The 19,982-nt window shown below is 38.9% G+C and overlaps 1 protein-coding gene across 4 annotated transcripts; it reads left to right on the plus strand.

Moving 5' to 3' along the window:
• The first annotated feature begins 50 nt into the window (after positions 1-50).
• Positions 51-19,571, plus strand: CENPQ (centromere protein Q). Of its 4 annotated transcripts, none has more exons than XM_045573401.1 (9): positions 51-136; positions 4,178-4,322; positions 5,093-5,147; positions 6,137-6,257; positions 6,743-6,811; positions 10,988-11,117; positions 16,997-17,116; positions 17,254-17,331; positions 18,702-19,571. In XM_045573401.1, exons 2-9 carry the CDS (start codon positions 4,221-4,223, stop codon positions 18,831-18,833), a joined length of 807 nt encoding a protein of 268 aa, XP_045429357.1. In that variant the 5' UTR covers positions 51-136; positions 4,178-4,220; the 3' UTR covers positions 18,834-19,571. The 4 variants fall into 4 exon arrangements, with proteins under 4 accessions (XP_045429357.1, XP_045429358.1, XP_036269703.1 ...); XM_036413810.2 differs by lacking the exon at positions 51-136 and adding an exon at positions 965-1,086; XM_036413812.2 differs by lacking the exon at positions 51-136 and adding an exon at positions 2,977-3,093.
• Positions 19,572-19,982: the final 411 nt, after the last annotated feature.

Genomic DNA, 19,982 nt, shown 5'->3' on the forward strand with positions numbered 1-19,982 from the left:
GTGTCGCTAGCCGCCCGCCTCCGGCTAGAGGCGTTTCCGGTCTCTACCCTTCCACTTCCGGGTTTGCCCGGTTTGATTGTTCGGGCGCGAATTGCCACGGGCCCCGGCTCGCTGGCTGGTTCCGGAGGGGCGGCCGGTGAGTAGTGACAGCCCTTCCCTGCCCGTGGGTGCGGGGGAGAGGGAGTTCTGCGACCGACCCGGTCGTGGCAAACTCCGCCGTTTGCATTCGAGAAGCGTGAGGTGACTTTTCCAAAGTGGTGGGGAGAGAGAGAGGATGCGAGCAGGGCTGCCCTACCGGGCCACGGATTGAATTATTTTGATTCGCGAGGAGGGAATGGGGAGCCACGCTGGCTCGCCCCTCCTTTCCCCGGCTCATCCTCACCCTCGTCCTCCTTCGTTTTTTTATTTTATTATTTTTTTTAGCAATGTCACAATTTTTTAATATATTTTATTGATTTTTTTACAGTGAGGAAGGGAGAGAGATAGAAACATCGATGAGAGAGAAACACCGATCTGCCGCCTCCTGCACATCCCCTACCCGGGATGTGCCCGCAACGCAGGTACATGCCCGCAACCCAGGTACATGCCCGCAACCCAGGTACATGCCCTTGACCGGAATCGAACCTGGGACCTTTCAGTCCACAGGCTGACACTCTATCCACTGAGCCAAACCGGTTTCGGCTGGTCCTCCTTCCTTAATCTCCCCGCAGCCCGTGGCGGGAGACTAGGGTCTGGCCTACAGGCTCCTGCGGTCGGTGGCCGCTGGCGTCATTGTCCAGAGGTAAACATTGTGTTTGTGTTTCAGCGAGGTCTAGATGGAGATCCTTGATTTCCACGAGTTTCAGCAAGCTAGGAAGGAAATGAGGCAACCTCGGGTGCCTCCCTGTGTCCTACACCGTGAAGCATACGTTCTTGCTGCAAAATGCGGTCTGGCCCACGCCGCTGCTCCAGTTACTAGGATTCCTGTCCAGTCCTCCCATGCACGTTCAAGTGTCGCTGAACGCACCAGTCTCCAGGCTGTCCTGTCATCGGGTGTTCGCTCTTTTCTCTCCAAAACGTCATTCTTCTGGCTCAGTATTTCAAACTGTAACTCAAATATTAATTTTTTTTTGAATACCATATATTCTCTCTCGCACACCATCTTGAGGTAGTCGTTCACTCATTTGTCTTGAAACTTTTGTCACGTTGTATGTAACTGTAAATAATAAATGCTTTTTACTATCTGTCTGTACCCACTGCCACTAGGCTGTGGTTTCCTGTGGATCTAAAAATTCTATTCCCACCGAAACCGGTTTGGCTCAGTGGTAGAGCGTCGGTCTGCGGACTGAAGGGTCCCAGGTTCGATTCCGGTCGGGCATGTACGTTGCTTGGGGGCACATCCCCGGTAGGGTGTGTGCAAGAGGCAGCTGGTCGATGTTTCTCTCTCATCGACATTTCTAGCTCTATCTCTCTCCCTTCCTCTCTGTAAAAAATCAATAAAATACATTTAAAAAAATAAACCTTAGCTTCTTCATTAAAAATTATATTCCCTCCCCGCCCTTCTTTTTAGCTATATCCCAGATATTGTTCTAGGCAGTTGATGTATTCTGTACAGACTTTTAGCTTTACACAAGCCTTTGATGTTGGTACTTTTACTAACCCATTTTACCCGTGGGAAAGTGAGCAAATTTATTTGGCCAAGGCTCTGCAGCTAGTTAAATGGCAGAGCCAGGATTTGGAACCTGGGCAACGTATTCTCATTCCTGGCTTACTGTTGGCAGTGGTTCCCAACCCAGGGCGATTTCACTGCAGGGGCATTTGGTAATGTCTGGAGATAATTTTGGCTGTCACAACTGAGAAGGTGCTACTAAACATCTTGTGGGTGGAAGCCAGGAATACTGCTAAACATCCTACAGTGCCCAGGGCAGCACCCACAACAAAGAATTATCCCATTCCCACTGGGAATACAGTGTAGTGCCAAAGTTGAGAAACTTTTTGCAATATGGTTTATTGCTTCAAGTAGGTTTCAGTGAAAATGGTGCTTCTCAAACTGTGATAAAGGGCTAATTTTTGTTTTTTTAATTTTTAATCAGTCTCATCTGACGCTTGTAAAATCCAATTAAAAAATGAATTGCTAATCAAATCCATAGAATATTAAACACCAAGAAGGAATCCTAATGTCTGCTATAGACCAAGCATGTCAAACTCAAAGACTAACACTGGCCAAATAAATAAGGTTAAGTTTATGTGGGCCGAAAAAAACAAAAGCTTCAATTTTCATAGAAACATAAGATTTATTTCAATAGAGACATACTGAATACAAAAGGCTGAAATAAATGAGTAACTGTTAACATAAAATAATAGAACATTTTAATAAAAATTAATATTTTTTCTTAAACATTAACTTACCAGATACTGAATAACTGCACAAATTAAGGGTAATGCAAACAAACCTATTTTTCTTGTTCTCCAAAAGAGAAATATTTCCTTTGGCGCACACCAAACAAATCAGTCCAAGACTAGTGACATGGCAATCGACTGCTAAAATATTCACTGCTAGTATTAATGAAGAAATGGTGCACCTGCACAGAAGGCACTTAAGGGAAATGAATGCAACACGATTATAGTAATCAGTCATTAGTAAACGTTGTAGCTCCTTATTAATAATCCTATATAATAAAAAGCTAATATGCAAATCAACCAAGCGGTAGAATGACTGATCACTATGAGGTGCACTGACTACCAGGGGGCAAACACTCAACACAGGAGCTGCCCCCTAGTGGTCAGTGCGCTCCCACAGGGGGAGTGCCTCTCAGCCAGAAATCAGGCTCACAGCTGGTGGGCACAGCAGTGGTGGTGGGAGCCTCTTCTGCCTCCACAGCAGTGCTAAGGATGTCCACAATTGGACATGCCCCTAGGGCTCCCGAATTTTGCTCACCCGGTCTCTAGTTATGTATAACAGGATATTGTAAAAATTAAGTTACAAAATGTTTATTAAAATGTTTCTTACATTCCGTTATATTGGCTGGACCACAAAAATATTCGTTGCGGGCCGCACGCAGGCCGCAAGTTTGACGTGCTTGCTACAGACTCTGCGTGGTGTCATATATCAATGTAGACTCATAAAATGGTGTGGGGTGTTGATGGTGGGGAAGGGTAGTGGTGGGAGGAGGTATACAAGTATATTGGAACTCTGTACTTTCTGCTAAATTTTGCTGTGAACCTCAAAATGCTCTAAAAAAACCTATTTTTTAGGAAAAATAAATTACTAGAAATATGAAATCTAGTAAAAAGAACAAAACAAAGCCAAATATTTATGATCAGATTCAATATAGACAAAATTGTCAAATTGTTTTAAAAGTTTCTAAATCAATACTCTCAATTTCTATACTTAAAAGGACTATAAGAATTTATGTATTGATGTATATGTGTTTATATATCTCCATATATACTGTACCTAATTTCTGGCTATCTACTCCTTATAACCTAATGCAAGAATAAATATCCTATTCCTCTGTTCCTTTTAGCAGAAAATGAGTTTGGTGATTAAAAACTATTAGATGGAGCAAGGGGGTTGTTCTAAATTTTGTCTTTGATGTTCTCACTCCACTCCTGTGCCTGTTCTTTAATTTGTGGGATAACAGAGGAATCGGTATACTTCTGTGCACTTGTTAAAATGCACGTAACCCAGACAGTAACATAGCTTAAATCTTTATGAGTGAATTTACCACATTAATCTGCACAAGTTAGATTCATGGTGTAATTCTAAAAATTACCTTCTATTTTTTTTGGCATAAGTTGAATGATAAATCCATTAAGTTTAAAGCAAGAAGACGTGAGTGATACCTATAAGATAGTAGATATGAAAATTATCTGTGACCAGAGTAAGACAATTCAGAAGTTTATATTCCCATATACTTAGATTTAAATATGGAGATAATGATATTGTATGGAGGAATATAAAGTTATATATGCAAAAGCATTTTAAAAAAATGTTTTTTTAAAGCCATGCAAATGGAAGAAATTTCTAGGAATGAAATTAAATTAGATATTGTAAGTAATAAGAATCAATGTTATTTGTTTTAAGATATGTTTAAATATTTAAAAGGCCAATTTGGAATATTTATAGATATAGGTAGTTTTTAAACAAAATATTATGCAAATCTTAGGCATTTTTCTGTTCTTTTCATTTTTACAGATTTTTGTTGGAGCACTGTTAGAATTGTCCTATTTAGATCAAGATGTCTAGCAAAGCATATGCTTCCAAGAAAAGGTCTCAACAGTTAAAAAGAAATCCAAAAAGAAAAATTGATGATAAGGAAGTGGAGTTATCAGAGAAAGAGGTAATGAAAATAATCCAGAACTCATTAGAAATATCATCTTTCTCTGTAAAGGAGTATATGAAGACTAAAGGCCACTTTTACTGCAAATTATAGTAATTCATATTATGTGAGAGCTGTCACAGCATGATTTGTAAAAGATCTCAAATAAAAATTGTTTACTTCAGTTCTGAAGATATTAATCAGAATTCTTTGGGGAGGAGTGGGTCATAGGACATTGCTAAAGTATTTAAATGGGAAGACTAGGAATAAAGGATACAAATTCTATGGCATTCATTCATATGTTAAAAGACAAATCTTCTCCACAGTTGGTGGAGAAGATTTTTATTAAGATAGAGAAAAATTAGATCGGTGAGAATTAGCTTTTTCCTACCATGACTTTACTATCTCTTCTAAAAGAATAAATTACTAAATCACATTTATTTTTTTCCTCCTTTTTACCCTGTATTAGGCAGTTACTCTATTTGTTTTTGCAGATTAAGTGTGTAACACTATTTCACTGATAAAATGAGAAATTATTTCTTTAAGACATTGTTTGAGATCCTAGGACATTCTAGTATACATTATCACATTGTCCAGGAGTTGCTTTGGTTGTATTTTTTGCCTGAGACAAGAACATACCCTTTTTCTGTAAAAGTGGCAATATGTTTTTTTCTACCTAGCCAAAAGTTATATGAATACTCTTCCAAATAAATGACAAATCTTTGCCATAGCAAAAAATTTTTATCTGATGTTTAATTCTTTCTGTGTATGTGCCTTGTTTTTCCCTCTAGGCTAAAAATACAGTGGGAAAAAATAAAAATCATCGAAAGCATCTGTCTTCTGAAGGTATTTCCTTTCCATATCTTGTTGAACTGGCCTTTCTCAAGCTGTGTTTATTCATGAAAAATTTATCAGCATATTGCTTATGAGTTCTGCAAAAACAAAGGATAGTAACAAACTGCGACATTCTCATTTTTGCAAGAATAAGTAGCACTGGTTAGTCAGTTATTTTGGTCAACTGAAATTTTATTTACCTTTGCTAATTGTGTAGGGTTCTAAAATCGATAGGAACTAGAGAAAAAGTGTCCCACAGTCTGAATTATTACTGATCTGTGATACATAGAAGCACCTAGTGATTTCCCAAGACAAATATGTTTTTGTTCTGCCGCCACTGTACAGATTAGTTTGAAACCGCTCCCTGATTTTATTTGGAATAAATTAGTTTAATATCACCTTTTTCTTGAAGAATTGCCTGCCTTTACTCACCCAAGACCAGGTTATGTCATCTGGTTTTATATTTCCAGAGCTCACAATACTTCTGCTTTTATAATGCTTGGCGTTCTTATAATTATTTACTCTCTCTTTTCTCCAAGTAAATCTTCATGTGAGCCAATAGTATATCTCCTTTGTTTATCCCTACAGTTAAAAGTCTACTAAACACTGTCTGTGGTTTGGTTAATCTCTCTTGTTCCAGTTGCCATCCAACATTTAGTAGAAAAAGTGCCCAAGTCTTAACGAACTCTTTAATTAAGATCATTTCTGAGAACCATACTTTTATGTTGAACCCTAATAAGTGTAGCTTGGTTCTTCACTTAAAATTGTCTGGTTTTCTATCTGCAGTGTCTGTAACATTATTTTAATTAACGTAACAATAGATAGCATGTTCATATTTATCACCTGCCATGTGAGGGCTGTGCAATAAAGAGGAAATTAAACAGCTTTATAATATTTGGTTCTCTTAAATCCATTAGCTATTATAGATTAATTTATACTTTAATCACTTTTTGAGTAAAATCATACAAACTTCTAGACTGACCAGTCTCTTCTTTCACCAGGACACACAGAGCAAACTAGTTTAAGACAGGTAAAGATAGCATCCAGCAGGAGAAAAACCTGGCAGCCTCTTTCGGAGAGTAGCAGAAAGCATTTGCAAACTATGATGGAAACAGTCATCATGTGAGTATGAAATGTTTTCACTTAACTTTATTTCTACTTATGTTTTCTATAGATACGTAGTATTCTTTTAAATTTTATTTTCTGTTTTACGGTTGATAGGATGTTTTTCTGTTTCAGAAGATAATGTCAATGGCATTAGCCTAAGAAGAAAAGTTTTGGTTAATTTCAGAAACTTAGAATTCCATCAGGGAAATAAAAATGAAGTCTATGTGGCCTGATCCGTACAATATGGACAATTTAGAAAGAAGTTGAGTTCAAATTTACACTATGTGTAAGTTCCCACGCTAAAGGGGATACAAAGAAAATAGCTGAAATCCATCAGAACAGCCTGGCATATAAATTAAACACAACAACATAATATAATAAAAAGCACATTGATTATTCCTCCACTTAAAATGTATGCAGAAGAAAAAGTGATTGGTTCTGCCTGGCTAGGAAAGAGACAAGCTAATATTTACTCAATTCTTTCTCTTTTTCTTTTCTAGAGCAATTTTGAGTGACAAAGTTAGAGAAAATGAACAAATTCAGTATCATCTCAACTTCCTGAAGAAAAGGTAATATAGTATGCAATAGGAAACGATTAAAACATATTTAGGAAAAGTTTAATCTGTCTCTATGTTGCAGAACAGACATTTGTGGAATAGAAAAGTTTTTCATTTGGGATTTTTGTTGTTGTTTTAAACAGAGGAACAATTTGGGAATATATATTCTATCCTAAATTGCTGCGGTATGCAAGTCTGCATTTAAGAGAATTTATTAGGAAGAACCTGAAGGTGACAAAATGCCTCCTCCTATAAGTTTAAACAATTGGGATTTGAACAATATTTTGTCAACTTTAACTCCCTTCAACTGCATTTTGAACAATTTGAAGTTAAGAGGTCACCACTCTTATTTATTCTATCACTGTGTTTTCATGTAATTTTCCAGAATATTACTGCTCTTCCTGTTGTGGCAAGTCACAAATGGAAGTTTCTTTTCTTATGTTTTTAAAAAGTCACTGCACTATGAGTGATTTTCACTGATTATTTTTTCTGTTTGCACGTTATCTTTTCACAGAAGAATGTTCTGCATCTTAGTTACTAGATTACCCAGAAATGTTTATAACCTAGTACTTTATTCTTCAGAAGACTGAACACAAATTCTGCTTACTTAAAGTGTAAGGTAGCAAAATAGAAAGGTTGGGATGGGGTAGATGGGGGTGGGAGTTGGTGGAGAGAAGTTGAAGAGATCAAAGAAAGACTTATATAAGCAGGCCTATAAATGGCTTATAGGAGTAACAGCCTAATATTGAAGGAGTGCCCTAAAAAAGCTACTAAATAAGATAATATATAATAAAGGTGTATAGCTTATTCATGATCTTTTTAATATGGGGCAGATAACCATGATTAATTTATAAGTGAGAATATGACAGTACATAATAGCTGTTCTTCACCGTGGTAATCAGAAAGAAAAGATTAAATTCTGTTCAACACATGGGCTTTCTCTTCATCATGTAGCAGCCATGGAGATGTATATTTTAAAGACTGCCTGTTTTTGTGTTTGCTCTTGCAGCTCACTTTCTTTAATCCCCAAAATATTAATATTCAATACACTTCCCCTTTTACAATTTAGCAACGTTTACAGCCTTAGCAAATTTATTTTAACTGGATCTCTGAATACATTTTCCCATAGCAGCATTTATCAAAGTATATTTGGAACATTTATTCTTAAAGATACTCTGTGAATAAAAGTGATATATTGTGAATAATGTTTTGATCCATTAGCATATTAAAAGTCCTACAGTTAGTAAATGTGTTTTATTTTGCTTAACCTAGCATCTCCCAAATTAGTATTTATCACAGGGACTCATTATTTCATACTAGTGTCCCGGTGCACGAAATTCATGCACATTATAAGGGGATTCATTAGAGGAAATAATATTGCTATTTGCCCTTTCTCTATAATAGAAGTGTCAGAGATGAAAGAAAATTAATAAAATGTATATGCAAACTTTCCTCCTGTCAGAGTTGGGTGCACCACGGGACCCAAAGTCAAGTCCCCGCCCGCCCACATGCACCTCAAAATTTCCTGAGACCCAGACCCGGCTGCCCCCGCTCCTTACACATTCACACACATTGGGCTAGATCCAGACCCGGCCAGTCCCACCATTATCAAGCCCTGCCGGGCAGGGGGCATAGCCTCAGGTCCCCTGGCCCAGCACTAGGACGGGGGGCATGGCCTGAGGTCCCCCAGCCCAGACTGGGGTTTGGGGTGTGCCTTGAGGTCCTCAGTCAAGCCTCACCAGGTGGGGAACATGGTCTAAAATCCCTGCCAAGCCCCTTTGGATGGGGGGCAAGGCCTGAGGTCCCCCGTCAAGCCACACCAGGTGGGAGGGGGAGGGCGTGCAGCCTCAGGTCCCCCATCAATCCCTGCTTGGTGGGAGCGCGGCCTGAGTTCCCCCGACCCAGCACTGGGATGCACCTTGAGGTCCCCCATCAAGCCCCACTGAGGTTCTCTGTCAAGCCAAGCCAGGCACGGCTGTGCAGCCTCAGATTCCCTGGCCTGGTGCTGGGTTGCGGGGTGCAGCCTGAGGGCTCCTGTCAAGCACCACCTGGTGGCAGGCATAGCCTGAGGTCCCCCATCAAGCCCCGCCAGGTGTGTGTGGGGGGGGCCTGAAGTCCCCCATCAAGCCCACAAGTGGGGAGCACAGCCTGAGGCCCCTAGCCCAGCACTAGAACGAGAAGCACACCTTGAGGTCCCCCGTCAAGTCCCGCCGGGCAGGGTGCACGGCCTCAGGTCCCCTGGCCTGGCACTGGGGTGAGGGGTGCTGCCTGAGGTCCCCACCTGATGCCAGGGCAGGGGTGGGGCCTGACGTCCCCTGTCAAGTCCCATGGGGCAGGGGAGGATGTAGCCTCAGGTCCCTGCTAATTGCTTGTTAAGGCTCCTTATGGGAACTTGGCCTCAGCTATGGGTACAGCCATCTTTGTGATGGAGTGATGGTCAATTAGCATATTCCCTCTTTATTAGATAGGCCACGTGTGTCAAACACAAGGCCCGCGGGCCAAATCCTTCCCGCCAGGCCTTGCAATGTGGCCTGCACCGTGCTGTCATCACTGCACTCTGCTGCGTTTCCATCACAATGACAGTTTATGACTGTTCAGTAAACCATTCAGCCCGAGATTTAGGCTGGATTTTAGATTTTGGCCCCTTCTCTGATTGAGTTCGACACCCCTAAGATAGGCTATTAATTTCATCTCTGCTCTGCCTACATTTGGCTGTATTCTTTTAGAGAGATTACCCTCACTAGGTTAGAATTGTAGACATAGACAACTTCCTATTTATCTTTTCAACCTTGTGAAGAAAGAGGAGAAAGAAAACACTATCCTCTTAGCTTTATTCACAAAATTCTAGGAGGTAGACTGTAATTGGCCCAGCTTGGATGCTACCCCTGTCTTTGGGCTGATTTTTGTGGCAAGACTGTTATGATTGATATAGACTGGATCATACACATACACAGATGACCGGACAAACACGGCTGCTAGTCAGATAAAGTGGTTTTACTCTAGAATTTCTAGAGGAACATGCTTTGGGAAAGTTGTCATATAGAAACAATGTTGTAAATGGTGATTAGTATCATTGCTAAGTAGGGTATATTCATGTTATATTTTTAGTTTAATTAGTTTTAAAAGAATTCTGGAAATCTGACCACTATTTAGGACATTGGAATAGTGGATGACCCTTCCCCAGAATTGATTTAATGAACTTTTAAAAGAAACTGATTTTAAATGGAAACTTTATTTTCGTTAAGAAGTCAAAAACTTACCCTCTTGGGAAGATTACACAGAGAAGATTTATGCTTAAACATGATACCCTAATGATGGTTTTCTGGAAAACTGAAGTTTATCCTAAAAGTTTAATGAAAATTATGATTGGTGGGGGTTTTACTGCCTACTTTTTTCTTTATAAAAATTCATAATTTGATAAGACCCCAGGAAGATAAATCTTAGGTTCCACTGTTGTTCAGATTAAGTAGTAGAACTTTTTAGCACCCCTAAGTGCTCCTATTAGGTAAAAGCAACCAAATTCAGATTTTCCTACTATGGAAACAAGAATCAAATATTGGAAAGCTTTATCATTCTCTGCTAGAAGTGAGGCTAGTAATATCAGCTTTTATTGGTGCTCTAATCCACCCAATTTGAAGGACACTTTTTAACTTTAATACTATTCATGTTGATAGTACTTTAAAACAAAGCACTTTAATCTCAGTGTTTTGTCTTAAAATCTGCGGGACAGTTTTCTTTAGAGTAATTTTATTAGTCATATTCTCTAAAACAAATGAGATTTAGAATCCAGGCTCATTGTTAAGATTTATTGAGCAGTGCTCCCTCTCTTACTAAATAATTCACAATAAATAATACACTTATGTGCTGGAATAGTCTAGAAAGCACATTTAAAAAAACACAAGGAAATTTTTATTTTAAAATGCATATAAGTAATTGTTAAATGTATAAAGAAAAATTTCCTTTTATGAAGAAGCTTAAGTAAATCTTAAAAAAATAAAATGTTCAATGATGATTTGTCAGGGCTTTTTTGAAGATACTTACTGCTAAGGTGAGTCACTTTTAATAAAGACGAAGCCTTTGGGAGCAAGACTGCAAATAAAAAAGATAATAGCAGTATTTCAAAACAAAAGTAATATTAATGGTACTCAAAAAATAAACTAATAATTGTGTTTTAAATCTATTCCTAAGATTGCTACAAATATTTGAAACCCTAAAAGTCCCTGCCCCAAAACTGAAAGATTTAACTAATATGTCAAGTCTACTGAAAATGGAAAGGGCCCGTCACAGAGCCAATGAAGAAGGCCTGGCGTCAATGCAGGTATGAGATTGAACAGGGAGTCCCTAGTTACTGGGACGGGAAGAGACCAAAATGTTTTATAAAATATTATGATAAATAATAAATAAGTACTAGATCTTGTATCAGATTTGTTCATTAAATTCTTTTTTTCTTTTTTACTCTAACCAAAAACTTCACCTAAACGTGGGGGCTTCTAAAATTAAGTATTTATAATACCGTATTTTTCGGGCCATAAGACACACCAGTTTTTAGAGAAGGGAAATGAAGAAAAAAAGATTCTGAAACAAATAGTGTCCTAAAATATTTTATGTGCATTAAAACCCAACATCACAGTCATAAACACATGTAATCAACCCTGTAAACAGCAGCATCTAGAACCATTTTAGAGCCAGGCAAGCACACAGAGACCACACAGAGCCAGGCAAGTAAAAAAACTTTTTTTTTAAAGTATATGTGTAGGCTATATTTGGACCATAAGACGCATGGTCCACTTCTGGGGGAAAAAAGTGCGTCTTATGGTCCGAAAAATACGGTAAATTAGTGATTAAGTAACTGTCTTGTGTTTTGGGGTGTTTTTTTTTTACCAGACTTTATAACTGAACTATCTTAGTGATTTTTTTAAAATGTTTTTTTTATTTATTTCAGAGAGGAGAGTTAGAGAGAGAGAGAGAAACATCAATGATGAGAGAGAATCATTGGTCTCTGCCTCCTGCAAAACCCTCACTGGGGACCATGTCCACAATCCATGCATATGCCCTGACCGAAATCTGACTGAGACCTCCTGATTCATAGAGCAGCACTCAACCATTAAGTCACACTGGCCAGGCTATTTTAGTATTTTTTATTATCAAATTACAGGAACTCATCACTAAATGCTGTACAATTTGAAAACATTTGTTTTCCATTCTGTACTTCATTGTCAGGAACACAGTCATCATCATCATTGCTATTATTGCTACCATATAAGGAGGGCTTTCTTTGTTCTAGTCACTTTTCTAAGCACTTATATCCCTTAATCCTCACAAGGACTTAAAGAGGTCTATGCTATATTATCCTCATGCTACAGATGTAAAAAAACTGACATTTCTGGCTGAATCTTAGACAAACTGCTTAAAGTTGTAGTGCAGAGGTAGCCAGTCCAATGTCAGAGTATGATTCTTAATCATTATGCTGTAGAACAGCGTTTTTCAACCGCTGTTTGTGCTGCGAGATGTTGCCTGGTATGCCGTAGGTGCAGATAAGACAAGAATTTTATAATTTTTCACTATTTTGTTTACTTAATATTTCATAATAAAGTAATTATAAAATACTTTCTTTGTGTTTATTTGATTCCTATTCAAGAGAATTACTTTATATATAGTCAATATAGGCACAGAGTTAAATTTTTTAACATTTTCTAATGGTGGTGTGCCTCGTGATTTTTTTCATGAAACAAGTGTGCCTTTGCCCAAAAAAGGTTGAAAAACACTGCTGTAGAAGCTACTGAGAAATAACATTAGTTATCATTAACTTCAGCCTTGTACTTAGTGGATACTTGAACAATTAAGAAAAGCACCTTACTGGGAGATCACTTCATAAATTATACTAGAGGCCCGGTGCATGAAATTTGTGCACACGGAGGGGGTGTCCCTCAGCCCAGCCTGCCCCCTCTCTAATCTGGGACCCTTCTCACAATCCAGGACTGCTGGCTCCCAACTGCTCGCCTTCCTGATTGCCCCTAACCGCTTCTGCCTGCCAGCATGATCATCCCTAATCACTCCCCTGCCAGCCTGTTTGCCCCTAACTGACCTCCCCTGCAGGCCTTCTCCCCAACTACTCTCCCCTGCAGACCTGGGTCTCCCCCAACTGCCCTTCCATCCTGCCCGGTCGCCCTCAACTTCCTTCCTCTCCCGGCCCGGTTACCCCTCATTGCCCTCCCCTGCAGGCTTGATCACCCCAACTGCCCTCCCTTGCAGGCCTGGTCCCTCCCAACTACCCTCCCTGCTGGCTATCTTGAGACGGCCATCTTGTGTCCACATAGGGGCAGCCATCTTGTGTTTTGGAGTGACAGTCGATTTGCATATTACTCTTTTATTAGATAGGATAGAGGCCTGGTACACAGGTGGGGGCCAGCTGGTTAGCCCTGAAGGGTGTCCCGGATCAGGGTTGGGGTTCCCTTGGGGCATGGGCCTGTGGTGGTTTTCAGGCTGAGCATGCCTCCCGGTGACCCAAGTGGAGGCCCTAGTATCTGGGATTTATGTATCTTCTATAATTGAAACTTTGTAGCCTTGAATGGAGGGCTGGGCCCGCCAGGGTGTGTAGAAAGCTTGGCTTCCTCCAGTGCCTGGGAAACGTAAGCTTCCTGCTGGCTCTGTGGCCACAGCCATCTTGGTTTGGGTTAATTTGCACTCGCTCCCGATTGGCTGGGGGGCATGGCTTGTGGGTATAGTGGAGTGATGGTTAATTTGCATATTATTCTTTTATTAGATAGCATGGTGTTATCAGTTATAATCACCATGTTTTACATTAAATTATTAGGCTTCATTATCTTGTAACTAAAGCTTTGTACCCTTTTAACATCCCACTCCCTAGCCCCTGACAATCACTTTCCTACTCTGCTTCTATGACTTGGACTTTTTTGAGGTTATTTTAAATGGCTTTAAAGTATAATAATAGTAAATGTTACTTTAGCATTTAATATTTCCATAAATCACTTAAAAGTGATTAGAGATAGCAAATGACAATGTGATTTTTGTAGTACTGGGAGGCATTTCTGTGTTACAGCTAAAATTTGTGTGTGTTCCATACTCAGCAGTTCTCCAATTCTCGCTGGGTGTCCTACATTTTAATTCAATGCTGACACTCTTCTAATGTAAGCACAGACCCCACAGGGTCAGTCCCACAAGACTTCTGCCCCTCCATGTCCATTTTAGAGCCCAGATCCCAGTTTCAAGCCCAAGCCTTCTGTACTTCTGAGCAACCAAGTAGAAATGGGGGATTTTTGTCACCCCCTCATCAGGTTCGATAATTTGCTAGAAGGGCTCATAGGACTTAGGAAAGCAATAGTTACTTACTATTATCAGTCTATATATAAAAGGCTAATATGCTAAGTGTCTGTCCAGGTAATAACATCACATAGCAACACCCAGCTTCCTCTCCCTAGCAACATCTAGCCTCCTTGCAGTTTCTTCAGCCCAGGAACATGACTTGCTTTATAGCCAGGTGGAAACATTTTACACTAACCAGGCTATGAGTTTGTTATAAAGGACTCAACTTAGGAACAGCCAAAGGAAGAATGCTTAAGGGCACAGTATAGGGGAAGGGATGCCTCTTCAGACACATCATCCTCCCAGTTCCTTCATGTGATCAGCAACATAGAAGTTCTTTGAACCTGTTGTTGGGAGTTTTTATAAAAGCTTCATCACATAGGCATATTGATTGTTAACTAAGTCTCCAGCCCAGCTCCTCCTCACAAGTCAGGGATTAGGGCTGGAAGTTCCAAACCTCTGATCACGTGGTTGCTTGTTCTAGCAACCAGCCTTCATCCTCTGTGTATGCATTATCATAAACTCAAATTATAGAAGACAAATAAATCTCTCACCCCAATCACTCAGAAAATTACAAGGGTTTTTGGTAGCTGTGCCAAGAACCAGGACAAAAGTCAAATATAACTAAATATGCTCTTATCCCACCTTTCCCCACCACCCATCACTTGGAAGTTACAAAAGTTTTAGAAACTCTGTGCCAGGAACTGAACATGAAGACTGAATAAATGTATATTTGTTATATTACAGCAGTTTGTGGTTTGCTTGATAAGTCAGTTATTCAGCAGAAGCACTGTTGTCATTTTGGGCATAAGAGAGTCTTTGAACTAGGAGTTTGTAGAATTTGTATTCATTCGTTTTCTTTTATGTGCATTACTTAGAAAGCTTTCTCCTACTGCAGCCTAGAGTTACTGCTGGTTGTGACTTTCCAACACCTGGAAAAGAACCACATAGCATGGGGAGAATGTGCAGTCTCCACACAGTGGTGGCCCTAGCAGGGAATGGATGTTTCCCCCCCCCCTCATTATAACAAAGCTAGAGGCCCGGTGCATGAAATTCGTGCATGGGGGGGAGGGGCGGAGGTCCCCTCAGTCCAGCATGCATTCTCTCCAATCTGGGATTCCGTAGGGGATTTGCAACTGCTGGGTTAGGTCCAATCCCAGGCAGTTGGACATCCCTCTCACAATCCAGGACCACTAGCTCCTAACTGCCCCCCTTCTGTCCTAATTGCCCCTAACTGCCCCCCCCAACAGCCTGGTCACCCCTCACTGCCCCTCCCCTCTTCTGTCCTGGTCTCCCCTAACTACCTCCTCTGCCAGCCTGGTTGCCCCCAACTACCTTCTCCTGCCTGCCTGGTCGCCCCCAACTGCCATCCCCTGTTGGCTTGGTCACCCCTTACTATTCCCCCTCACTGCCCCCCCTCTCAGCCTGGTTGCCCCATGCAGCCTGCTGTTTGGTCATTTGGTTGCCCCCTACTGCCTGCTGTTCTGTCATAGCATGAGGGCGTCTGGACCAATCTGCATATTACCCTTTTATTAGCATAGATGAGGTTAAACGAAACAATGTTATTAGAGGAACTGCTATACCAAAAAGTGAAGTTACAGAATTCAGGAAAGCATAGAAATAAAAGAAAAAGACTTTCGGATTTGCAGACTAAGTTAAAAAGATCATTAAGCAAATACAACTGACAATACTTACAATACATTGAAGGTGAAATGAGAAAATGTTAAGAATCAAAAGAAAGATTATTTTTTAAAGGTATGGAGAAAAAAATGGAAAATACAAAAGTTGCAGCATGGGTATGGTAGGAATATCTAAAGTAAATAACCAAAGCAATGGAACAAAATTCATTTTTTTTTAATTCATAATGAAAAAATTTAGTCATTATTGTTAACTCTTCCATCAGTGTTATTATTCATTTCCTTCAATATGATTTAAATGGTGGGCCCCGAAAAATACGTTTAAATCTTAACTCCTGGAATATGACCTTATTTAGAAAGGGAATCTTCCCATGTGTAATTAAGTTAGGATCTCAGGTGAGATCATCCTGGATTATCTTGGGTGGGCCCTAAATCCAGTGACTGGTATCCTTCAGGAGATGGAAATGTCCTTGTAAGGGATAGACATACAGGAAAAGGCCTTGCACAAACACGCAGAAGTTGGAGTGATGCAGCTACAAGGAATGCTGGCAGCCTCCGAAGCCGGAAGAGGCAAGAAAGGAATCTTCCCTAGAGCCTTTAGAGGGAGCATGCCCCACGATCTTTGTAGCGGCATTCATGATTCCCAAAATTTAGGGAAAAAACGAGATGTCCTTCAGTAGGTGAATGGATAAATAAACAGTGGCACATGTAGACAATGGGATATTAAAATCAGCATTAAAAAGAAAGTAACTATCAAGCCCAAAAAGGCAAGGAGGAAACTTAATGCATATTATTAAGTGAAATAAGCCAATCTGAGAAGGCTGTGTACTATGTGATTGCAGCTGTGTGACATCTGGATAAGACAAAACTGTGGGGACAATAGAGGATCAGTGATCGCCATGGTCTGTGGTGGGGTATAGATGAACAGCCATCAGCCCTCGGGCTCTGCTGGGTCTCCAGAATCTGAGGCTAGCAGCTTCAGTATTTTTGAGGAAATATTCTTGTACGTAGGGTATATCTTTTTGTTTCAGGAAATTCACTTCTTTATAATGCATTGTGACAGTGGTCAATTAATTCCTAGCAAGTCTGGTTTTTGAAAGAAAAACATAAATGTATTTACCAGTTTCTTTTTAGCACTGTTGTAATATATAAGGTTTTTAAAAGATATGTAAATATCTTTGGGGTTTTTCTAATAAAATATTTAATTTGAAACATTAACTTTCCCTTTCTGGCTCAGGAAGAAATAGATAAAATAGTAGAGACCATAGAGGCAGTGACTGGGAATATCCAGAGCCTAAAGAACAAAATTCAAATTCTGACAAGTGAGGTGGAAAAAGAAGAGGAGAAAGTTAAACAGGTAATTGTTTAATAATATATTGCTAGACTTGGTGTAATTTTGAATGCTTATGTTTTACCAACACAACTTTTCCGTGTAATGAGGTCAGAGATATTAGTCTTTTTAAAGAACCAACAGCTTTCTTTTTTCTACTTTAGATGTTTCAAATAGATAGCGGTGGGGTACTCTCCCTTCCAGAACTTCCTCAGAAGACTCTCAAAGCACCCATACTTCAGGTAAGTAACAATCGACTATTGGCTGTATCACCAGTTACTAATTTGATATTAAAAAGCATTATATATGCTGTTTCTTTTTTTAAAAAAAATGGAATTCATGGTATACATATACACACAATTATTTCTTATTTGACACTATAGTTTGGACATCTTTCTTTGTCAGTCTATGTAGATGTGTCTCGTCTTTGTTAATCCTGTATAATATGAGAGGAATATGCTAATTATCCATTACACCATAACATCACAACTAATGAACAAGTGGTGGAAAGCTACAGGAGGGCGGGCAGAGAGCTGCAGCGGAGAGCTACCAGTGGTGGTGGGTGGGTGGCCAGTTGAGGCAAGCAGCAGCGAGCAAGCTACTCACAGGGATTAGTGCTCAGGGCTACTACCCTGCTTCCCCGAAAATAAGACAGTGTCTTATATTAAATTTTTGCTCCCAAAGATGCGCTAGGTCTTATTTTCAGGGGATGTCTTATTTTTCCATGCACTAGGTCTTATTTTCAGAGGATGTCTTATTTTCGGGGAAACACGGGTAGTAGCTGTATAATATTCCATTGTATGGATATACCATTATATAAATTGTGAGTTACTGATGGAAATAAATAAGTTTTATCATTACAAATAATGCTGAATATACGCTTGAACATATATTTTTACACATTTGTGTGGTTATATAACTGTAGAATAGATTTAGGAAAGTAAATTCAAACAGTTGCTTTTGCTTACACTTCTAACAAAGACATATAGCTCTTCATAAAATAGTATTATGTCTTATTTTTAGCGGGCTATACACTGCTAACTTCTCTTTCTTCAAAGGACTCTAGTAGATATTATAATGTAAATGTCTATAGTGGTAGAAAGTCTTTATATCGTCTCAAAAAGTATTTTGAAGTTTTCGTATTTACAATTCATCTAGGTGTAAGAAGCAAAATGGGCAGAGGAAAAAACAATAATATCGATTTGAAAGAACAGAATGAGTTGATGGTTTTTGAAGTTGAATGATGGGAACATGAGATTTATTATACCATTCTGTAAATAGCATTTTATATTTTTCCATAATAAGATTTAAAAACAGTTATATGGGTGGTCAAATGGTACAAACTTCCAGTTGTAAAATAAATAAGTCACAAGGATGTAATATACAGTATAGTAATTAGTCAGTAATACTGTATTGTATTTTTGAAAGTTGTAAGAGTAAATCTTAAAATCTCATCACACAAAAAACTTATAACTGTGTGGTGATCGATGTTAACTAGATTCATTGCACTTTTATATACAAATATTGAATCATTATATTATACAACCATAACTAATATAATGTTTTATGTTAATTATATTTCAATAAACAGTTTTAAACATTGTACCCACAGGAAGAAATTTTGGCACAAATTCCAAACCAGAAAGCTCTTCTGAAGGACTGTGATGTTCTGCATAATTCGTCTCAGACAAAGAACATTCTAACTTTCATCGAAGAAGCCTATAAGAGATTGGATGCTTCTTGAAGAATGTTTTTAGGTTATTCCACATTAATTTTCAGTGTTTATAAGTTCTAAAACTGTTAACCTGATGAAATTTCAGAGGCTAAGGCTTCTTCAGGGTTTATTGTTTTCTAATATGGAGCTTAGCTGCAGATCTACCATCAGCATGTAGTGTAGTCCTGAAAACTGGTTTTAGCATTTGTTCATACAGGAGCTCACATTTTTGTTCCAGTTATTTACCTGACACCAAAATAAGAACAGTCACAGTTCACTGATTTATAGGCTAAATAAAGCTCATTTATTGACTAATGCAGAGGAAATTTGATACTGTGACTTAATATATGTAACATGATTAAAGTACCTCGTTCATAAAAACATCTTTGCTGTCATTCTTTAGCTGATGACTTGCATTTTCTGCCTGGTCATCTGAAACTTGAGAAATCTCCAGTGCCTTTATTCTTTTACATAACTCTCTAGACTTGTGGTATAATTAAAATTTGCCATTTGTCTTTAACTTTGGAGGTGGTATGAATATTTTATTTCTTTGGTTGGTTTAGTGGATCTATGTTACATACTTATTTTCCCTTATCAAATCATACTTTCATTTCATAAAATTATTAAAATGGAACATAAACACATTTACTCCCTTAAAACAAAAACCAGATAAAAATAATTTTCTAAACCTTTCCTCATTGTGATTATAATATGTATGTAAATATAAATAAATGATCAGTAAAACATATTAAAAATTATTTTTATTGTGTGGGTTGCTTTTATCTATAAGTAAATACTTGAAATTTAATTATTTTTATGTCTCGCCTAGAAGAATACTTTGCCAGTTAATGTAGAAGGTGCCATAATTCTGTTAATATCCTCCAGGCAGAGACCACTAGGAACAAGCTCAGTGTAATGCTCACTGCCATGAGGGAGGCCACACGCCACAGGAAACCCAGCTCAGTAAAAGGGTCAAAAACAATGTCTTCTTAGGAAGCAACGGTCCAAAAGGCCATTAATGGATTTTAGAGGGAAAGAAAGCCTTCCATAATGGAAACCTGTACTGCAGCATTTAAAGAAAGTGTGTGTATTTTGGACAGTCTGCTATAACTGGCAAAAACACTAAAAGATTTTACAAAATATCTTAAAAACTTCACTTGGAGGCTCAGAGCTTCAGGG

Source organism: Pipistrellus kuhlii, unplaced genomic scaffold (genome assembly GCF_014108245.1).
Source record: "Pipistrellus kuhlii isolate mPipKuh1 unplaced genomic scaffold, mPipKuh1.p scaffold_m20_p_5, whole genome shotgun sequence".
NCBI lineage: Eukaryota > Metazoa > Chordata > Mammalia > Chiroptera > Vespertilionidae > Pipistrellus > Pipistrellus kuhlii.